At 37.5% G+C, this 18,342-nt stretch overlaps 3 protein-coding genes across 3 annotated transcripts; 1 reads left to right on the top strand and 2 right to left on the bottom strand.

The window, feature by feature from the left end:
• The first annotated feature begins 1,912 nt into the window (after positions 1 to 1,912).
• LOC132063358 (RAN GTPase-activating protein 2) lies at positions 1,913 to 5,137 on the top strand. The gene is made up of 2 exons (XM_059455865.1): positions 1,913 to 2,068; positions 3,212 to 5,137. The coding sequence occupies exon 2, from the start codon at positions 3,223 to 3,225 to the stop codon at positions 4,882 to 4,884; it is 1,662 nt and encodes a 553-aa protein (XP_059311848.1). The 5' UTR covers positions 1,913 to 2,068; positions 3,212 to 3,222; the 3' UTR covers positions 4,885 to 5,137.
• Positions 5,138 to 5,665: 528 nt separating this feature from the next.
• On the bottom strand, positions 5,666 to 10,750 carry LOC132063357 (probable ATP-dependent DNA helicase CHR12). Its single transcript, XM_059455864.1, has 7 exons — positions 10,330 to 10,750; positions 9,022 to 9,281; positions 8,674 to 8,892; positions 8,142 to 8,349; positions 7,870 to 8,023; positions 6,964 to 7,566; positions 5,666 to 6,669 (listed from the first exon to the last, which is right to left on the bottom strand). Exons 1-7 carry the CDS (start codon positions 10,630 to 10,632, stop codon positions 6,023 to 6,025), a joined length of 2,394 nt encoding a protein of 797 aa, XP_059311847.1. The 5' UTR covers positions 10,633 to 10,750; the 3' UTR covers positions 5,666 to 6,022.
• A 2-nt stretch (positions 10,751 to 10,752) lies between these two features.
• On the bottom strand, positions 10,753 to 18,180 carry LOC132061923 (probable ATP-dependent DNA helicase CHR12). Its single transcript, XM_059454598.1, has 5 exons — positions 17,959 to 18,180; positions 14,672 to 14,828; positions 12,455 to 12,519; positions 11,402 to 11,590; positions 10,753 to 11,054 (listed from the first exon to the last, which is right to left on the bottom strand). Exons 1-5 carry the CDS (start codon positions 18,178 to 18,180, stop codon positions 10,899 to 10,901), a joined length of 789 nt encoding a protein of 262 aa, XP_059310581.1. The 3' UTR covers positions 10,753 to 10,898.
• Positions 18,181 to 18,342: the final 162 nt, after the last annotated feature.

Genomic DNA, 18,342 nt, shown 5'->3' on the forward strand with positions numbered 1-18,342 from the left:
TACAGAGGAAGTGAAGTAATCACAAGGGAGTAGTATATATGACAATGTACGAGCAAAGAAATTGCACGGTTTGCCCTTCAATAGGCTGGTCCTTAATTTTTGTCCTTCAAAATCGAATTTATACCCAGCAGGCATAAGTTGTTGTTGGAGTCAAGGACTTTAGTGCAGGAAATATTTTTTAAAACTGTAGAAATTTAATAGATTGTTGCTATAGGCTTTTGTTTTTTCTTATTAAAGATAGCTGGCTTAATGAACTAGCCAGGCTATGGTTTTGTACAGATTCACTGGCGATTAACATATGAAAGTTAGTTTTCAAAAGAAATTCAAGTGGTGTTTGGGCACATATTTAATTTGTCAAAAATAGAAGTTTTGTGAGCGTGGAAAAAAATTACACTTGGTTGTTGTTGTTGGAAAAAAAAAATTCACTTAAAAACTTATGAATATCACTTTTTCAAATTTAAAACTTGTCTTCAAAAGATCCGTCCAATGTATAACCAAGCGTAGTTTTCAAAATTAATTTCAGCAAAAATATATGTCCAAACGAGCCTTAAGTATTTTGGTTTTACTTCACCGTGTTCGTAAGGTCAATTGATTTATAGTCTTTTATAAATTTGTTCGTTTTAGTTCTTTGTACAAGAAATTTTCATTTTTATGTGTAAGGAATCTGAAAATAACACACAAGAGATCTAAAAGATTATTTTATTTTTTTCAAAATTGCAAGTGGTGATAAGAGATCAATTCCTCTATTCTATTCAAGTGTAAGGTGGAAGTGAAGATCAAGAAACTAGTCATATCCAAGAGAGGAAGCTTCAAGTATCTTGAGTTCATAATTCAAGGAGACGGGGATATTGACGATGATGTCGCACCTCATATTGGAGCAGGGTAGGGGAAATGGAGGCTCGCTGTGCGATAAGAATGTGTCACCTAGGCTTAAAGGTGAGTTTTACAGAGTGATGGTTAGACCAACTTTGTTGTGTGAGGAGAAATGCTGAAGAGTCAAAAATACTCACGTTTAGAAGGTGAAGGTAGCGGAAATGAAGATGCTCAGATGGATATGTGGGCATACCCAGAGAGATATGATTAGGAATGAAGTTATGGGGGGAAATATGGGAGTGACATCAATGGCGGACAAGATACGTGAAGCGAGATTGAGATATTCGTCCATGTAAAGAAGAGGTGTGAGGATGCGCCATTAAGGACGTGCGAGAGGTTAGTGGTAGTAGGAGTTAGGAGAGGTAGGGCGAAGAAGAATTAAGGGAGGTGATTAGACAAGATATGACACAACTTCAGCTGATTGAGGACATAACCTTATATAGAAAGGTATGGAAGTTGAGGATTAGGGTAAAAGGTTAGTAGGTGGTGGAGTATTGTCGCACTCTCTATTTGTGGGGAGAGGTGGGCGGGGGGGCTAGCCTCCTCGCCTCCCCTTTTCTTTTAGTAGTAGTATTCAATTATCACCTAGTCTCTTATTCTTCTATGTGTATTTACATGTATTGCTGCATTTGTTTTGCCTCTTGTTATTAGCAATATCATTTACTCTACGATGTGCATTACCCGTTGTTGAACATTTGCGTTTTATCTTGCTATTTTGTTGTTATATTTTTTGTACCCGCTTCAAATTACTTTTCTATTCCTTTCATTTTCTTTTATCTTTTTTCTTCTCTTTTCTTTTCTTTGAGCCTAAGTGTCTTTCGGAAACAACTTCTCTGCCTCACAAAAGCATTAATAAGGTAAGCGTACATCTTACCCAAGGTATGTGTACATCTTACTCAATTCAGTTGTGAAATTACTGTTGCTCTATTCAAGTGTAACGCTAATTACTAACTTGGTCGTGTCGTATTCAATTAAAATGTGCCATTTTTCATTTCAAACTAAAATATTCTAGAGAGTTTGCGTAATAGGTTATCCCCCAGTAGAAAATATAAAACATTGTTCCCACTTCCCACACACACACTGGTCACTTCACTTCCCTCCCCCAACTTGTTTCATTTCAGATTTTCTTCATTATCCCTGTCACACTCTCTTCGGCGGCGCGTCGAACTCACGCATTCTCACCCGCAGTTTTCCGGTAAGTCACAACAGATACTCACACCAAACATGATTTTTATTTTTATTTTGCTCATTTCTAGGGTTTTGCGCATATGTTCTGTTTGTGTCTACTTTTTTTTTTTTTTTTTGTCATCTGTTCATTGCTAAAGTTCATGTTTTTTTTTTGTCATAGATCTGTGCTGGATTGTAGTAATTTTTTGTTTGTTTAATGTGCTTTTCATTTGTGGTTTTATTCATGTTATTATTTGGGGTTTAGAGATGAATCGATGATTTTAAATTAGTGGGTGCCAACATAATACCATTGTGACAATATGTGCAGACTTAGTAAAAGTATTTATAAAGTTTTTGTTTTTTTGGTGAGGTTGTTTGTTGGGGAAAAAGAAGGATTTTGTTTATTAGTACAAGTTTTTAATGTTTTTTTGAGCAGCTTTGTAAATTGTATATTTATTGCTCTGCTCATAAATTTTTCTGTGATGTGTAAGCATTTTTGTATCCAAGAAAGTTTCAATGTGTTATAGTGTGGTGAAATGGAATACACCTGGTGGTGAATATGACGTTTTTGGTTTTGAATGTTTTTACATTGTTGGATATGATTATGGTCCATCGCAGGATGGTTTATCAAAAGATTAGAAAATTTAATCTTCTTGTTGTTGTTGTTGTTTTTTTTTTTGGGGTAGTGTCTGGAGTTTTTAACCTTTTCTCTGTAAAGCTTTTTGCATCTTCTTGATGCCTTTCTATATAAAAACTTACTTCATCAAAAAAAAAAAAAAAAAAAAACACTAATGTTGTTTTCGTTGATGGATGACTGTGGAATACTCAGATTCAATCATATAAACAACTTCGTCATTCGTTTGACACTGGCTTGGTGTTCTGCAATAAAACTATTGACTTACCAAAAAATTATATGTCATTTCTCTATTAGAAAGAATTTGAACTCTTGAAGTTTGTGTTTCCGTATGATTTGCATTAATCTGTTTCATGTGAAGTAGGTCTGCAAAAATTCGTTCCTGCCCTGCTACTTTTTTTTGGTTGTTTTGTCCGTAACTACCAGAGATGAGTCTTTTTAGAAGTTACCATTTATTGAAAGAGAATAACTACTTTATTTTTCTATAGAAATCGAGGCATGCTTCACTATATTAACTTATGCAGTTCTTGATTTTAGGTTTTCTTGCAATGGATGCCACAACACCGAATTCTCAGCGCAGACCATTTTCAATTAAACTGTGGCCTCCAAGTGAGAACACAAGAAAAATGCTGGTGGAAAGAATGACGAATAATCTTTCTAGTCCAACTATTTTCACCCGCAAGTACCGCAGTCTATCCAAGGAAGATGCTGCCAAAGATGCTGAACAAATTGAAGATGCAGCTTTTACCATTGCTAATCAGCATTATGAGAAGACGCCAGATGGTGATGGGAGTTCGGCTGTACAACTTTATGCCAAGGAATGCAGCAAGCTTATCTTGGAAATTCTAAAAACTATCCCCAGATCAGAGGACAAGGAGACTTCAATTTCTGAGGTGGTTCCTACTGTTCAGGTGACCTTTTTCGATATCTCCAAAGGTAAAAGGGATTTTATTGGAGCGGAAGAGGCTGAAGAACTTTTAAAGCCGTTAAAAGAGCCTGGAAACTCTTACAGCAAAATTTGTTTAAGCAATAGAAGCTTTGGTATAGATGCAGCACGTATTGCTGCTCCTATCTTGGCATCCTTGAAGGATCAATTGAAGGAAGTTGATTTGTCAGATTTTATTGCTGGAAGAATTGAGGCAGAAGCACTTGATGTCATGAATATATTCTCAGAAGCTCTGGAAGGTTCTAACTTGAAGTCTCTGAATCTCTCTGAGAATGCTCTGGGTGAGAAGGGAGTTAGAGCATTTGGAAAACTCCTTCAATCTCAAACCAACTTGGAAGAACTACTTTTGATGAATGATGGGATCTCACTGGAAGCTGCAAGGGCTGTTAGCGAGCTAGTTTCTTCCACCGAGAAGCTTAAGGTTCTTCATTTTCATAATAATATGACAGGTGATGAAGGGGCTGTTGCGATTGCTGAAATTGTGAAGCGCTCCCCTTTATTGGAAGATTTCAGGTGCTCTTCTACCAGGGTAGGCTCTAAAGGAGGGAGTGCCTTGTGTGAAGCACTTGGGATGTGCTCCCATTTGAAGAAGCTTGATTTGCGGGACAATATGTTTGGTCCAGAAGCTGGTCTTGTGTTGAGTAAGGCACTCAACAAACATGAAAATCTTGCAGAAGTTTACCTGAGCTACCTTAATTTAGATGATGAAGGAGCAATTGCAATAGCTAATGCTCTTAAAGATTCAGCCCCTTCACTTGGTGTCTTGGAGATGGCAGGTAATGATATAACTGCTGAAGCTGCTCCAGCAATAGCTTCTTGTATAGCTGCAAAGCAGCTTCTTTCCAAGCTAAGCTTGGCTGAGAATGAACTGAAGGATGAAGGTGCAATTCAGATTGCTAAGGCTCTGCAAGGTCACAACCATCTGATTCAAGTTGATATGAGCATCAATGCACTAAGGAGGGCTGGGGCTAGAGTACTGGCTCAAGCTGTGCTGCAAAAAGATGGGTTTAAATTACTAAATGTCGATGGAAATTTCATTTCAGAAGAAGGCATTGATGAGTTGAAAGACATGTTTAAGAAATCTCCTGAAATGCTTGCATCCTTGGAAGATAATGACCCGGAAGGAGAAGACAATGATGAGGAGGAGGAAGAGAAGGAATCTGGAGATGAGGGCAAAGACGATGAGGATGAACTAGAATCAAATCTCAAAAACCTTGATGTCAAGCAAGACGAGTGTCCTGACGCACCAGATAGCAACAATTAGAATCCAGTACTTGTTGACTTCTGCATGCTGCAGTTTTGGTTTTGCCGTTTTCTTTATGCCAAGCTGGCCGTATTGTGTTCCTCCAGCAGGTGTTCTAACATATAGTTCCATCAGTCATTTAAATTTGGTGGAATGAACTGTTGTCCTTATTGGTCAAGTTAGGTCTAGCTAAATTATGTAGCCTACCGGAGAGAACAATTATTTATGTTGAACTCTTTTGTGTTGTTTAGACTTGATAATCTTGCCCTTCTTATCCCTGTGATGCATTTGACTTGTTTTATTTTGTTGGGGAAGGAAGTACGTGTGCCAGTTTTCGTCCCTTATTTATGAGTATGGTTTATTTAAATGACTGGCAAATCACCGGGAAAATAAGATAAGCAAGCTCGCTATTGCTGAACTCACTATTGCCAGTGACATTTTTCAAATGCTACTTTTATTTGAAAATTGTTAGTACTATTTGAGAATGCTTATTTTCATTATTCATTTCTTATTGTGATTCTTGCCTTTTGTGGATTAGGAATTAATTGAGTTGGAAGCACTTTTGTGGATTTCCGCTATGTACCTCGTCTCCCCGTGAATTATCTTGGTAGAAAGTTTAGGTGAATCCACTCTCTCACTCAAGTTCTGCAAGCGTGATTCAAGGCCATGACTTTTGCCCTGGGACCAATCAAAAGCTCATATTACGAACTTATTATGATTATGCTCCTTTTATTCAGTTGGTAGCACTGCAATGCCACAATTCTGTGTCGGTTAAACACTCAACAGCAAGTACAGGGATTCGTTGCCCTTCGAAATAGTAAACTAGCTCATAACATCAACTTGAAAATATACTTTACATGGCTGCCAAGTTGCTGAAACTTGATCCAAATAAGAATAATTGGGAATTGTAGCAAAAAGGTTATGGTACACCAGTTGACATCTCCAATTTTCCCACTACTGCACAATCAACTAGTAGCAAATAAAAACCTAAAAACTATGAGATGCTAATATACATGTAAGACACTGAGCCGAACAGACGACTAAACCCATAGTTATTAGCTCTGAAATGCCTGTAGCCAAAGCTGTTTTCTTTCCCTACGTCCACCACCACTAATGGCTTCACTGGCCAAAATAATTCCTAGGTTCTAAAGGGGCAACCTTAGGATACTAAGCTTGATCTCTTTCTCTTGTGGGCCTTCCACGATAATCCGTCCAAACAACTGCCAGTCAAGTCGTGATAATCGTTTCTCATGGAACTTGCACTCTCGGATTTGAACCTTTGGGGAGTTATTCCAAAGGTATCTTCACTTGTTGCCTCGCTCACCACAGACACAGTTTCAGGCTTCAAGTCCTGTCCATTCCTCTCCGCTTCAGCAATGCCACTACGCAATTCACCATTTGAGACTGACTGATGGTCCCTGTTCCTACCTTTACCTGATTGCTTAAAGAAATCATCTCCATTCTCCACAGCCTTCATCCACTGTACGTCACTTAAAGTATCAGCATAAACCACTTCTTTTCTACGTCGCTTTCCAGTGAGATTAGCGCTCTCGTATAAAAACCCTTTTCCCTTTTCCTTAGAGTCAGGTGTAGCATAAGCCCAGTCTGGTACCTCGTGATCTTCCATGAGACGAGATCGGTAACACTCTTTTTGCCTTCTCTCGTGATCCATTTTCTCAAACAGCCAAAATTCCTCATCTGAGCGGGCTGCAAGACGATTAATCTCTCTTTCGCTTGGCACATCCGTTCCAAGGGTGCTTGTACCTTTACGCATGATTTCTTCCAACATCTCCCTTCTTTCTTGAGCTGCATAAAGAACAACGAAAGTCAAGTTGGAATTGATTATGAAGAGGGTCAAGAAGCAAGACCATGGATAGAAACGTCAGTCAGCATTCAAAATACTAACACATTGAAACTACACAGGTGGAACTTGGTAAATGCAATTTTTTCTTGTAATCCATCCTGATTTTAACGTTCAACCTTAGGAAAATAAGGAACTGGTGCATAACTATTTGTTTCTTTCCCGTAAGAAAAGTACAGAAGGCTTGGGCCTGAAGGTGTGGAGGATTCTCTAAAACTAAATTAGTGTACACGACAAACCTGTAGAAGTTGTATTGAACAAGCCAGCCTGGATGACCTTAGCATCAATGCCCATCTTCTGTTTTGCACGCTCCAATATGACCTCTTCAATTGATCCAACACTAACCAACACAAAAACCCTAACTTCTTTTTTTTGCCCAATCCGATGTGCCCGATCTTCTGCTTGCTGGTCCATTTGAGGATTCCAGTCACTGTCAAAAATTATCACAGTATCTGCTGTTTGCAAATTCAGACCGAGTCCTCCCGCACGAGTACTCAAAAGAAACATAAAGTAAGGAGAGTCAGGAGCATTAAATTGCTTTAGCAAAGTCCCTCGTTCCTCTGTTTTGGTTGAGCCATCAAGTCTAAGATACTTGAAGTCATGAACCTGCAGATAGACTTCAAGAATGTCCATGAGGCGGGTCATTTGTGAGAAGAGAAGGACCCTGTGCCCAGCTCTGCGAAGTTTGGGTAGTAAACGATCAAGAAGCTCAAATTTTCCAGATGCTCTGACTATCTCCTCCTTTCGATATATATTGTACTCGCTCACAAATAGGTATGGATGATTACAACATTTCCTTAGCTGCATGGTGAGATTTTGCAGACTCTTAGACCTCCCAGTTCCTGCGAAGTCACATTGTCAGCAATTTTATTCTATTTGGCTAATATCAGTCCCTGATTGCTGATTTTGCAAAAAACCTTATCGGGGGGACCCAAAATAAAAGAGCACAAGAGTTATATAAGGCATCGGTGAGGATGTAGATTTCAGAGCAGTGCATCTGTAGAGGCCCAAAAGAGAGATAGAAGAGGGGGAGGGGGAGGGTACTATACAGTTTTAAAGCACAGTTGTTTATCCCCTCCCCTCTCCCCATGTATAAAGAGGAACAAATTAAAGGCAATACTTTCTGGAGGGCAGTTACTACTCACCAGAATCCAATCCAACCCTCCCAACATCCGTGACCTGCTGGTAGTATACTTTCTGCCATGCAGACATATCACATTTTAGAACAACTTGTGTTTTCCCAGGAAGAAATTTCTCCACTTCATCTTTCTTCCTCCTCAATATAAACGGCCTTATCACCTAAAAGTAGTCAAAAGCATTAGATGAGGCAAGTAGAAAAGTGCATTTGTAAAGGTGCAACAAACACTAAATAGGCATGACAGAAGTGTATATTAGCGAGTAATTAACCAAGACCTACATGGTGCAACCGGCGAATAACCAATAATTCCTCTTCATCAGTTAGAGAGACATCACACTTATCCGCAAAGGGGGCATTAAACCACTCCTCAAAATTCTCCACTGAATTAAAGATGGTTGGAAGAAGAAAATTGAGAAGAGACCACAACTCCTGTAAGCTGTTTTGGATTGGGGTACCTGTCAATAGGAGTCTCCGTCGAATCCGATAGCTGCAAATATTATTTATATTAGAGAATGCTTCCAGCATCCGATTTTTTATCCTTGAAAAATTGAACTGCCAAGAATAATGATTTCCAGATTTTGGCATATTCCACAATTATTATTTTTAAGATAAAACAAATTACTCATTTAATTATGTGTCAGTGTGTCAGATTATACATTCTGCAGCTAAGATGAGTGCTAAAAATAAGCTGAGAGGAGTAAATCTAAAACTCACAAAGAAAAAGATTATCATTAGCTATTATCCCTGCCCTTTTTGGTTAACACTCTTATACAGTAGCAACTTGACAAACAAAAAACTACATCTCACATACCCTGACACGAGAGTCCGTGCAAGAGCACATTCATGATTTTTCAATCGGTGCCCTTCGTCAATTATCAGATAGTTCCAATGAATTTTCTTCAGAAATGCTTTGTCTCTCATAATAAGATCATAATGTGTGATCAGCACACTGAACCTCCCCTCTCCTATCAACTCCTCCCGCAGTGCCTTTCTTTCCTCCAGACGACCATCATAAAGAATAGCAACAATGCTGCAACAAGGAAAAAAGGTCCCATGAAATGTGATGCACAGTGCACCTATTAACAGACAAAATCCATGTGTGTGTTTCTGTGTTCCCTGCATGAGAGAGACAGAGACAGAGACAGAGACTGGTGCATACCTGGGAGCCCATGTTGAGAATTCAGTAATCCAATTAGGTAGTACAGCTTTTGGTGCCACAATCAAGTGGGGACCACTTACACCTTTGTTTTCCAAGAGGTAAGCAATTAAAGCAATTGTCTGGATGGTTTTCCCGAGTCCCATTTCATCCGCTAAAATTCCATTTAAATTGTTATTAAACAACGACAACATCCATTGAAGCCCCTCCAGCTGGTATGATCTTAATTCTCCACCCTGAAGCATAGCCGGTTGCTCCGTTACCTACAAATACGAATACTACATTAGATTTGCTGCATCAATAACACAAAACAAGGGATGGAACTACTAATAAGATTTCAGTAGTAGGAAAGGGAAAACAGCTAGTATATTGCAATTGCCACGGGGTTAGTTGGTGGAGATCATATAAGATATAGATCCTTGTACATCAGCATTAAGCCATTCAGCTGAGACAAGAAACAAATAATCGACATGCGAACATTTTATTTTGGGACTGGAGAATAGAAATCAAAATTGAATGTACAGTGGTATGAAATTAGTACAGATTCTTAGCTTCTTAAAATTAAAGAAAAATATATTATAAAACCTGAATCGTGGTGCGGGGATGGAGGAAAAATAGGATGATGCCACTAACAAAAAGAGGTAAGGCATTCTTCGCTTTTGTTGGCTCAGTTCCACAACGTAAAGTGGCGGTGTGGGGATGGAGGAAAAACAGGATGATGCCACTAACAAAAAGATCTATGCTTTTGTTGGCTCAGCTCCACAACATGGAAGTGGTGAAACGTAAAAATAATCTCACAACAACATATCAGAATAGTCATTCAGATAATTTTGGCATCTTGCTAAGGTCTAATCTTTCCATCAATCAAAGGAAGTGAGATCAGAAACTCAAGGGGTGAATCAGTTTAACGATGTATTCTCATCACACGATAGAGCTGCAGAATCTAATTACTTCCACTTAAATAACATTTGTAATTACATTAAAAATGGATTATCTTTTGTAATAACCAAACACAAATCTTGAGTAACAAAACACTGACGAGATCATCTGACATAATCAACACCAAGTCCCAAAATATGGAAAATCTGCTGTGAAATGAGAAGATACTCGGTCGCAATCAATAGGAAACTCAAGCACATTGACCAAAGACCTAGAAGAAAGGATGAGAATCTAAATCTAGAAAACCTCTGGAAGGTGCAATTTTTGCTACTAAACATCCATTTTATATCTGAAACTTAGGCACAACTCTTCAATAATACTCCCTGGAAAATTAAAAGAAAAAGATAACACAGAAGAGGCATGCCTCTTTACCTTCTCCTGGATTGAATGTACAGCTGAATTGTACTTCCTCTGACCTTCAAGTAAGTCACTAGTCTTCACATCATGAGTGGATCCATCATCAAGTACATCCTCTTCTTCCTCAGGAAGCGATTGCCCAGGAGTACCAGTCTTAGAAGCGGTCATTTCAGCATCCGAGCCTTCCAAAGATTCAATGCTATAATGATCAGCATCTTTTTGCTGTTGAACAGCAGCTCCCAGACGACCCAGGAGCTCATTTGTTTTCTCTAGAAGCATTTTTAACCTTCCGTTCTTGCTTTCTTCCACCATCTTCATGTAAGCTTCTTGATCATCAGCTTTCAGTGCTTGTAACCTCAGTTTCTCAGTACGAGTAGCCCGTTGCCTTTGCCTTCCATGCCAAGCCTATGAAATAGAGATTGACTTCATTTCAGCCAAGTAAGACGAAATCCAGCGCATGTCTAAGAGTATAACAGGTGAAGACTGCATCAACTCTCTAGGTCACGCTCATGGTATTTGTCAATTATGCACGGGGAGTTGAAACATGAACAGACAGTAGAATAAAAAGGAGAAACTAAATAATGTCATGCCTGAACGTTATCATTTCTCTGTTTCCGCCGCTTCTGAACAGCCTGTACTTGTAATTGGAGTTCACGTGCTGCATTGAGTACATCCGCAAAGAACCTTCTTTTCGTAGTTTCCACACGGTTTCTTTCCTCTTCTTCTAATCTTGACAACCTCTGCAAAATTTTGTTGTTATTACCAACAGTCTTCTGACATCAAATTCTGTAAATATGCATTTGAAAGCTTCCTATCAAGGAGTCACAAGAATGAAAGGCAGTGGACTGATTCTTAAGATCCTAAACTGTCAGCATAGCTCTCTTCTCAGCTTTACCAATAGATAGCAGACATGACTAAAGACCGTTTGTACTTAACCATATCAAGATCAAACCTCCATCTCTGAAATTTGGAGGAAAAAGAAAGCATCTAGCCGGTTGTGCGTAAAAACATTAACTTGACGACTGTAGATATCATATATATGGCACAATTGACAAAGGCTCCGAGGCGGAGCCATCTATCACTTTACCTGGGCATCACGCTTCTTCCTTAACGGATCATCAGATTCGACAGCAAAGGCATCTCCTATACCATATAAAGGGCGTCGCAATCGTGTCATCCCCCAGTCAAACAATTGCTTGTCAGGATGAGCACAACGCAGGCGAAGCCAGTATTCAGAACTCACTTCAGACCGAACTTTGTGTTGTAAATCTGCTAACTGCAAAGTAGAAATAACGATGAGAAAACAATCCGTTGCTAACCACCTACACCACTTCTACAGCCAAATGTTAGAAGCTCAAATAGGTGGTGGTTAGACTGTCCACACGCGCAGATGATGCAGAAAACAGAGAAATGCTCCCAGGGTATTTGATCCTCTCGGACCAGCTACTGATTATTTGATCCTCTTGGACCAGCATCATCGCCTTGGTAAGCTATTGTCTCACCAACTAGCTAATCAGACACGAGCCCTTCTTTCAAGCACTACCCGAAAGGCTTGCTTTCTTTGAAAAAAGCTTTTTTTTAATCAAGATTCCTTTCTTACCCCATGTTGTAGGATGGATCTAAGAAAGATATGAAAGATCTCATTGGTAGACATCAAAGCTTTCAGGAAATTCATTAAATCCCACCCCCCCGCCCCCCAACCCTCAAATTTGTGTATAATATCCCCATAATTATCAAAATTTCTGTATTTTCATTTTGTGCTCACAAGTCATATAGAGTATAACAGTTGGATCTGTATCATGCTACATAAGATAACGGCTTCATATACTGCAGCAAATCTTAATACTATTTTTCACCGCGGACATATTTCCAGTAAATCATAGTTAGAAACACACATTTATGCTTTTAAAATTCAACAAAGAAAAGTCAGAAATAGTCCTGTTTATTTCACTGGCAAGTATTCCCTTGAAGCGGCAAGGATATCCTGAAATTGATTTGCAAGATGACAGGGTGTCGTTGAATACAATTAGACGAAAATGTAAATCACAAAAGCAAAACCCTTATACATCTTTGCAATTGACAGATCATGAATAGCAGTCATATGTCTTATTAGACAACACCACTTCACATGTACGTTTACCTTTAATTCATAAAGTTCAAGCAAGCACTTTGATTGCAAGTCCTCGCCTCTGCTGGTTGGCAAATCTGGTAATAGATGAAAGAGTAAGTTATTTCCACATGTAAGAAGTGCTGGCATAAAGGGCATACAACATTACTGAATATAAATATATCACAACATGTTGAGTGATTACCCTTCATATTTGTTTATCCTTTCATATTAGTAGTCGCATTATCGCGATATAAGTTCTTGTGCTTTGATTTCTGCTACTATCTGTTATTTCCTGTACTTTGATTATCTTATTTTATCTGTGATAGCTCCTGCCCTTTGCAAACTGCTTCATCATGGCTTAGTCGCTTCCGTTATTTTCATTTCCATATCGCTTTGAATTTCTTGGCTTTATCTGACCTCTTTTTATGCTTTCTATTAAGCCGAGGGTCTTTCGGAAACAACCGTCCTACCTTGGTAGGAGTAAGGTCTGCGTACACTCTACCCTCCCCAGACCCCACGTTGTGGGATTTCACTGGGTTGTTGTTGTTGTTGTTATTGATGTTGAGTGATTACCCTCTATAGTAAGCAAGAAATCCTAAATTCAATTTTTGTGCTACTAACACTTGGGGGGGTTACTTATAACTAGAAATAAACAGTAGAGAAGTGCAATTGGGTAAATTTCAGCAAATACCTATACTGACAACAACCAAAACCTACATTAAGTCTAGTAAATGCATAACCTGCGTCAAAAGACTATGCTCAAACTCATATACTCCATAGTCTTATATAAAAATTAACAACGAAGATAATCAGGGTTTTAGTATCAAGAGCTGTATGGTTGCCATGTTCAAAGAGAGCATCGGTAAAAGCTAATGACGTGGTCATATATATATATATATAGAATTTAGCTAACCTGCTACATGAAGGTAGTAGGTTAGAATTGTGCCCACTTTTGATTTTCCTTATATACCATTAATAGTAATTTAAGAATATATTAGTGTGAGGGGCTTTGTGGTTTTTCCATCAGAAAAATAAACCCCTTTCCTGTTCCTCCTTTCTCAATCTATCGTTTGTAATTTCTTCGATCTCTTCTATCCAAGAAGCTTTCAATTTAGCAATGCAGCTTAAAGATAGAAAATAAGCCTCGATCTTCCATATGAATTAGCAAGTAATCTCTATGTTTAGATAATTTCATGAAAGAGCGAATATAAATAATGAAATGGAGTATCTTTAACAAGAAATGATTAATTGACGTCGCAGTATTTTCGACTAGATCGAAGTAACGTGTTCTGTACATATTTTTATGAATCAAAAACTGTTCACCCTAACTTTTTGATTTATGATTAAACCTAATCTTTCCATTTCTGCAATTTGATTTGGAGTCCTTGGAGATTATTAAAAAAAAAAAGGTTAAGGGGCTTCATTTGTGGGGGCTTAATCCTCACAGAAAACGTGATTTGGAGTTAGGCCCCTTTTTCCAATTTATTCTTCACAAATAACTTTTTGATTATGACAAACGGGTCTCCTTATCTTTACATAATTAACTTCCAAATTTCAAAAGCTATCTTCATTCATGGTGCTTGAGAGTTAAGATGAAAAATCAAAAGATTTGAAATGTGTTGAAGTCATGAACGTGATTCTTGGAGCAGTAGTATGGGACTTGCTATGAACGAAAGAAACGGAGAGAGATTTCTGATGGTGGGTTTAAGTGAAAAAAAGGCCCAACTAAATAAAAAGGTAGCAAATATTGATAAGGGTAATTTGGGAAAATCAAAAGTGGGTACAATGCTAACCTACTACCTTCATGTATTAGGTTAACAAATGCCCCCCCCCCCCCAACTCTCTCTCTCTATTTATTTATATATATATATATATATATCCTTTTTCTCATAATCTAAGTATCTAACTAGATTGCCTCTGATGAATACTATGACAAATCAAATCTATAGAATAATATATCTACTTTTTTTTTTTTTTTATAAGGATAGAATAATATATCTAATAAATGGAGTATACGTACTAAGCATTTGAATAAAGCTAATATTATATTACTACCAAGAGGATTCAGCACCTCAAGTTCTATAATCTCAAAACGGAAGGCAAAAACATTTCTAAAAGATATGAACGCAACACAAAAAACTAATGATGCTATGAAAAAATATCCGCATCTTTCTCAAAACAGCCTTGAGTATACGCAGAACCATATCAAAGGAATCTAGGGGAGCCATCAGTCTAAGCTACAATTACCTTCAAGTTCAGTTAGGCGATGCTGGATATGGCTTCGGAAACGATCTTCCTTTAATTTTGTCAAACGAGAACCTGATGCACAACTTGACCGTTGCCTCAACAACGATTCCTCAAAATCTGCCATCAGGTCTCCATAACTTGCCATTGCTGGATCATTCTGCATAAAAAGAAAAACATATTGGTAGCATTAAAAGCTAATTTAAAAAAGTGAAAACAACCTCTTTCTTGATGCAACTCAATCATGCTCCAGATCCCAAATCAAATAAATGAACAATATATAGCTTGAATACTCAGATATGCTTCATCAAAAGCTTCAATTGTGCAAAATTTAAAAACTCATCCTCTAGGAAAAAAAGGTTCCTCTTAAACAGCATACCTGGTTCATCATGCTTACACATATAAAAATCACATATCAATCAACACAACTGCATAATTTAGTACTTCACAACTCAATTTATTAACTTTTACCCAAATGACCTGTATTGAGACCTTTACCAAAACAACAACAAAAGCAAAAATCTTGGAGAAAAATAACTTAACTTTAATAAGAAAAGAAAAAAGGTAATTGAAAAGCAAATAATATATCAAGACCTAGTATTGTTTTAACTTCTCTAAAACCTTGAGAAAATTATACTTTTTGCCTATATGCATCTGCATCTAAACGTATAGAGCGCTGTGCAACTACATGTATATAGTCTAAAAGTATAGTTCACATGTACAAATGTGTGTATGTTGCGTGTATAATATATGTATGTATGGACAGGGGAAGATTATGTAGAAGGGTGGGGGTGCCACGGCACCCGGACACCTCGATTGAAACTCTGTGTAAAAGTATACATGTATAAGATATTGTGTAAATACTAACAGTGGCACCCGGAGTAACAAGAGGGGGACGGTGCCAATCGTAAGAGTCAAGTTTTACTAATTTGGGAGGCGAGTTCGATTCGCTTCTGGTGTGCTTTTGAACTTTTAAAGTGTATGCACTTAGGAAAAAAAAATTACTCTGTGTGGCCATTATACCTTCGACACCTAGATTTATGTGGACCCTGTCTCACAGTCCTCCCTTCTCCTTACTCTCTCTAGCTTATTTATTTTGGGAAAGTAACTTCTTTTGGGACCCACCACGTTAGAACACTCTCACCTCCTCTAATCTTTTTCCTTTCTTTCAAATTTTCCCATTCTCCTATTTTCTATTGTGGATCCTATTATCTGTAAATTATTTTTCCAGAAAAAAACATCTCTATCTGTCCATGTACACAGAAATTTTACTTCTTTTTTTTTTTTTTTTTTTTTTTTTGGATTTTCCATAACACCTAAGAATATATAAATTTCTCTTGGTAGAAATAAATTGACAACAACTGAATATATAAAGCATTAGCCTAGTACTAAAGTTGATATAAAATTGAAAAGTTAAGATTCAAGAACTGGAAATTAATTATGTTAAGATAGAGTTGCGTAGAAGCTGATTTAAATCCTTTATTAGCAGTTACGATAGTATTAAAAACGTACAAGTCCTATTCGAATACATAGCATTTTATCAAAAGAAAATAAGAGAATTATAATACTAGAGGGTCTTTTGGGCATCACGTTGTGGAGCAAATGGTGACGATGAATGTTCAAATCAATCTATAATTTTGCAGATATCAAAAGCTAGTATTAGAAGGGAAACAAAAAAGCATTAAGGTTGTTTTGCTTAGTAAGAAGACTTTGGAAGGAAAAAGTGAAAAAGTGAGAAGAAAAAAGTGGAAATACCTCACGATCAGACTACAATTCTTTTTCTTTTATATATCTCTACCTAATTGTATGTGCATTGTGTCTCTTTTGTATATTAATAATTAATAATGTTGAAAAAAGAACAATAAGAAAAAAAAATGAGGTGTATGCCACTACACACACGGATAATATATTTTCATTTAGACATCAAACGTTATTCATTGGAAGTTACTTCTTAACGCGATGTTTAATTCCTATTTTTAACCAATTAATTATTACTAGATATTAACCCTTCATGTGAACCATCTGACCTTGTGGTGTTACACTTGAAAACTTCTATAAGCACACAAATAAGGTGCCTCCTGAACTAATAAATAATTGTTTAGTTTGTTACACAGAATGTGAACTATTTATGAGTATAAGTAATTAAGCCATCATTGAGTGTTTCACAAAAAAAGGAAAACTTGTGATTGCGATTATAAATGAATGATATGTATATTTGTGACATTAGTAATATTGTCAGAAGTACTTTGTTTTGCGCCATGTTGTCCATATAAATCGAAAAGACAAAGACTCCGAACAGAAGCTCAAAGTTGATCAAACCGACCAAACATTTACCATATTTGGACCGCGTAAATAACAACTTGTCTATGTTCAAAGCAGTGTGGCACTCGGAACCTTAAAATCCTGGATCCGCCTCAATGTATGAATATGAAAAGTAAATAATGTATCAAGCCCTAGTATTGCTTTTCTTCTCTGAAACTGAGAAGATCATACTCTATGCCCATGTATCTACATCTAGCATCTAAAAGCATGGGCTGATCTAGGGTACTGGGAGGGGGTCATCCGAACCACCTTCGTCGAAACATTACACTACATATACAAGGTCAAAATTACTTTTTAGGTTTCTATAGTAGATGTGAATCCCCTTAACTTCTTTGTATATTTACTTCTTCATATTTTTTTAATCGCCTTAGTGAAAATCTTGGCTCAAAATTACTTTTCTCAAAATTACTTTTTAGGTATATAAAGTAGACGTGAATTCCCTTGACTTGTTGGTACATTTACTTCTTTATATTTTTTGAATCCCTTAGTAAAAACCATGGCTCCGCCACTGTCTACAAAGTATAGTGAACTTACACTATCCTTCCACAAGTAGAGCGTACATGTACAAATGTGTCTGTATATAATAAATATATTACTATATGTATATAGATATGGATATGGAAAGTAAATAATGTATCAACCCCTAGTATTTTTATTTTTTGATAACCATGGTGTCCAAACCAGCTTGCGCGCACCTCGACTAATCCCAAGGTATACCTACGACCTCCCACTCCCACCAGCAACAGGTACCAGGTAACTCTATCCACCAAGGCTAAGGCTAAGAACAGATGCTGGAAATTGCCCTAGTATTGCTTTTCTTGTCTAAAACTGAGAAGACCATATTCATGTATCTACATCTAGCATCTAAAAGTATAGACAACTACAACAACATTCTTCATCAATCACCATAATTCGAACGATTAATACAAAAAAATAAAAAACTCAATGAGGAGGGACAAGAAACTCACAGTCATAGACATGTTGTCCACGTCAGCATCAACATCGTCGCTGGTATGGTAGATTGAAGAGACGGCATCGAAGACATCAGGCGGTAACGGAAGGTTACGTGAGAGGAAATTGAGAGCGCAAATCAACGTTTTCGTCTTCTCTAACTGACATTCATCAACAGCGGCGGCGGCGGGCGGAGAACTACCAACTCCTCCACCGCCGTTCTCTATCTGAGCCACCATACCGGTGCTGTGAGCGCGCGAAAGAGGACTCTTTTTGTATTTCTTTTTCGAGGATTTTGAATTTCTTTTTTGTTAATTAAAACTACTATATATTAAAACGATAAACTTTAAAACGAGCTTTATGTTTTCTCGCCTTGTTATCTCTCTCTCTTTTTCCTCTCA

Source organism: Lycium ferocissimum, chromosome 7 (assembly GCF_029784015.1).
Source record: "Lycium ferocissimum isolate CSIRO_LF1 chromosome 7, AGI_CSIRO_Lferr_CH_V1, whole genome shotgun sequence".
NCBI classification, from domain to species: domain Eukaryota; kingdom Viridiplantae; phylum Streptophyta; class Magnoliopsida; order Solanales; family Solanaceae; genus Lycium; species Lycium ferocissimum.

Coding starts and splice junctions, on each gene's coding strand:
- LOC132063358 (XM_059455865.1), top strand. CDS start 3,223: ATGGATGCCACAACACCGAATTCTCAGCGCAGACCATTTTCAATTAAA.
- LOC132063357 (XM_059455864.1), bottom strand. CDS start 10,632: ATGAAGATGGTGGAAGAAAGCAAGAACGGAAGGTTAAAAATGCTTCTA. Junction 8,350..8,673: donor GCACGGACTCTCGTGTCAGG/GTATGTGAGATG, acceptor TAATATTTGCAG/CTATCGGATTCGACGGAGAC. Junction 6,670..6,963: donor GTTCAATACAACTTCTACAG/GTTTGTCGTGTA, acceptor TTCTTTATGCAG/CTCAAGAAAGAAGGGAGATG.
- LOC132061923 (XM_059454598.1), bottom strand. CDS start 18,180: ATGGTGGCTCAGATAGAGAACGGCGGTGGAGGAGTTGGTAGTTCTCCG. Junction 14,829..17,958: donor TGGACAACATGTCTATGACT/GTGAGTTTCTTG, acceptor CTTTTTATGCAG/AATGATCCAGCAATGGCAAG. Junction 12,520..14,671: donor TCGCCTAACTGAACTTGAAG/GTAATTGTAGCT, acceptor ATCTATTACCAG/ATTTGCCAACCAGCAGAGGC.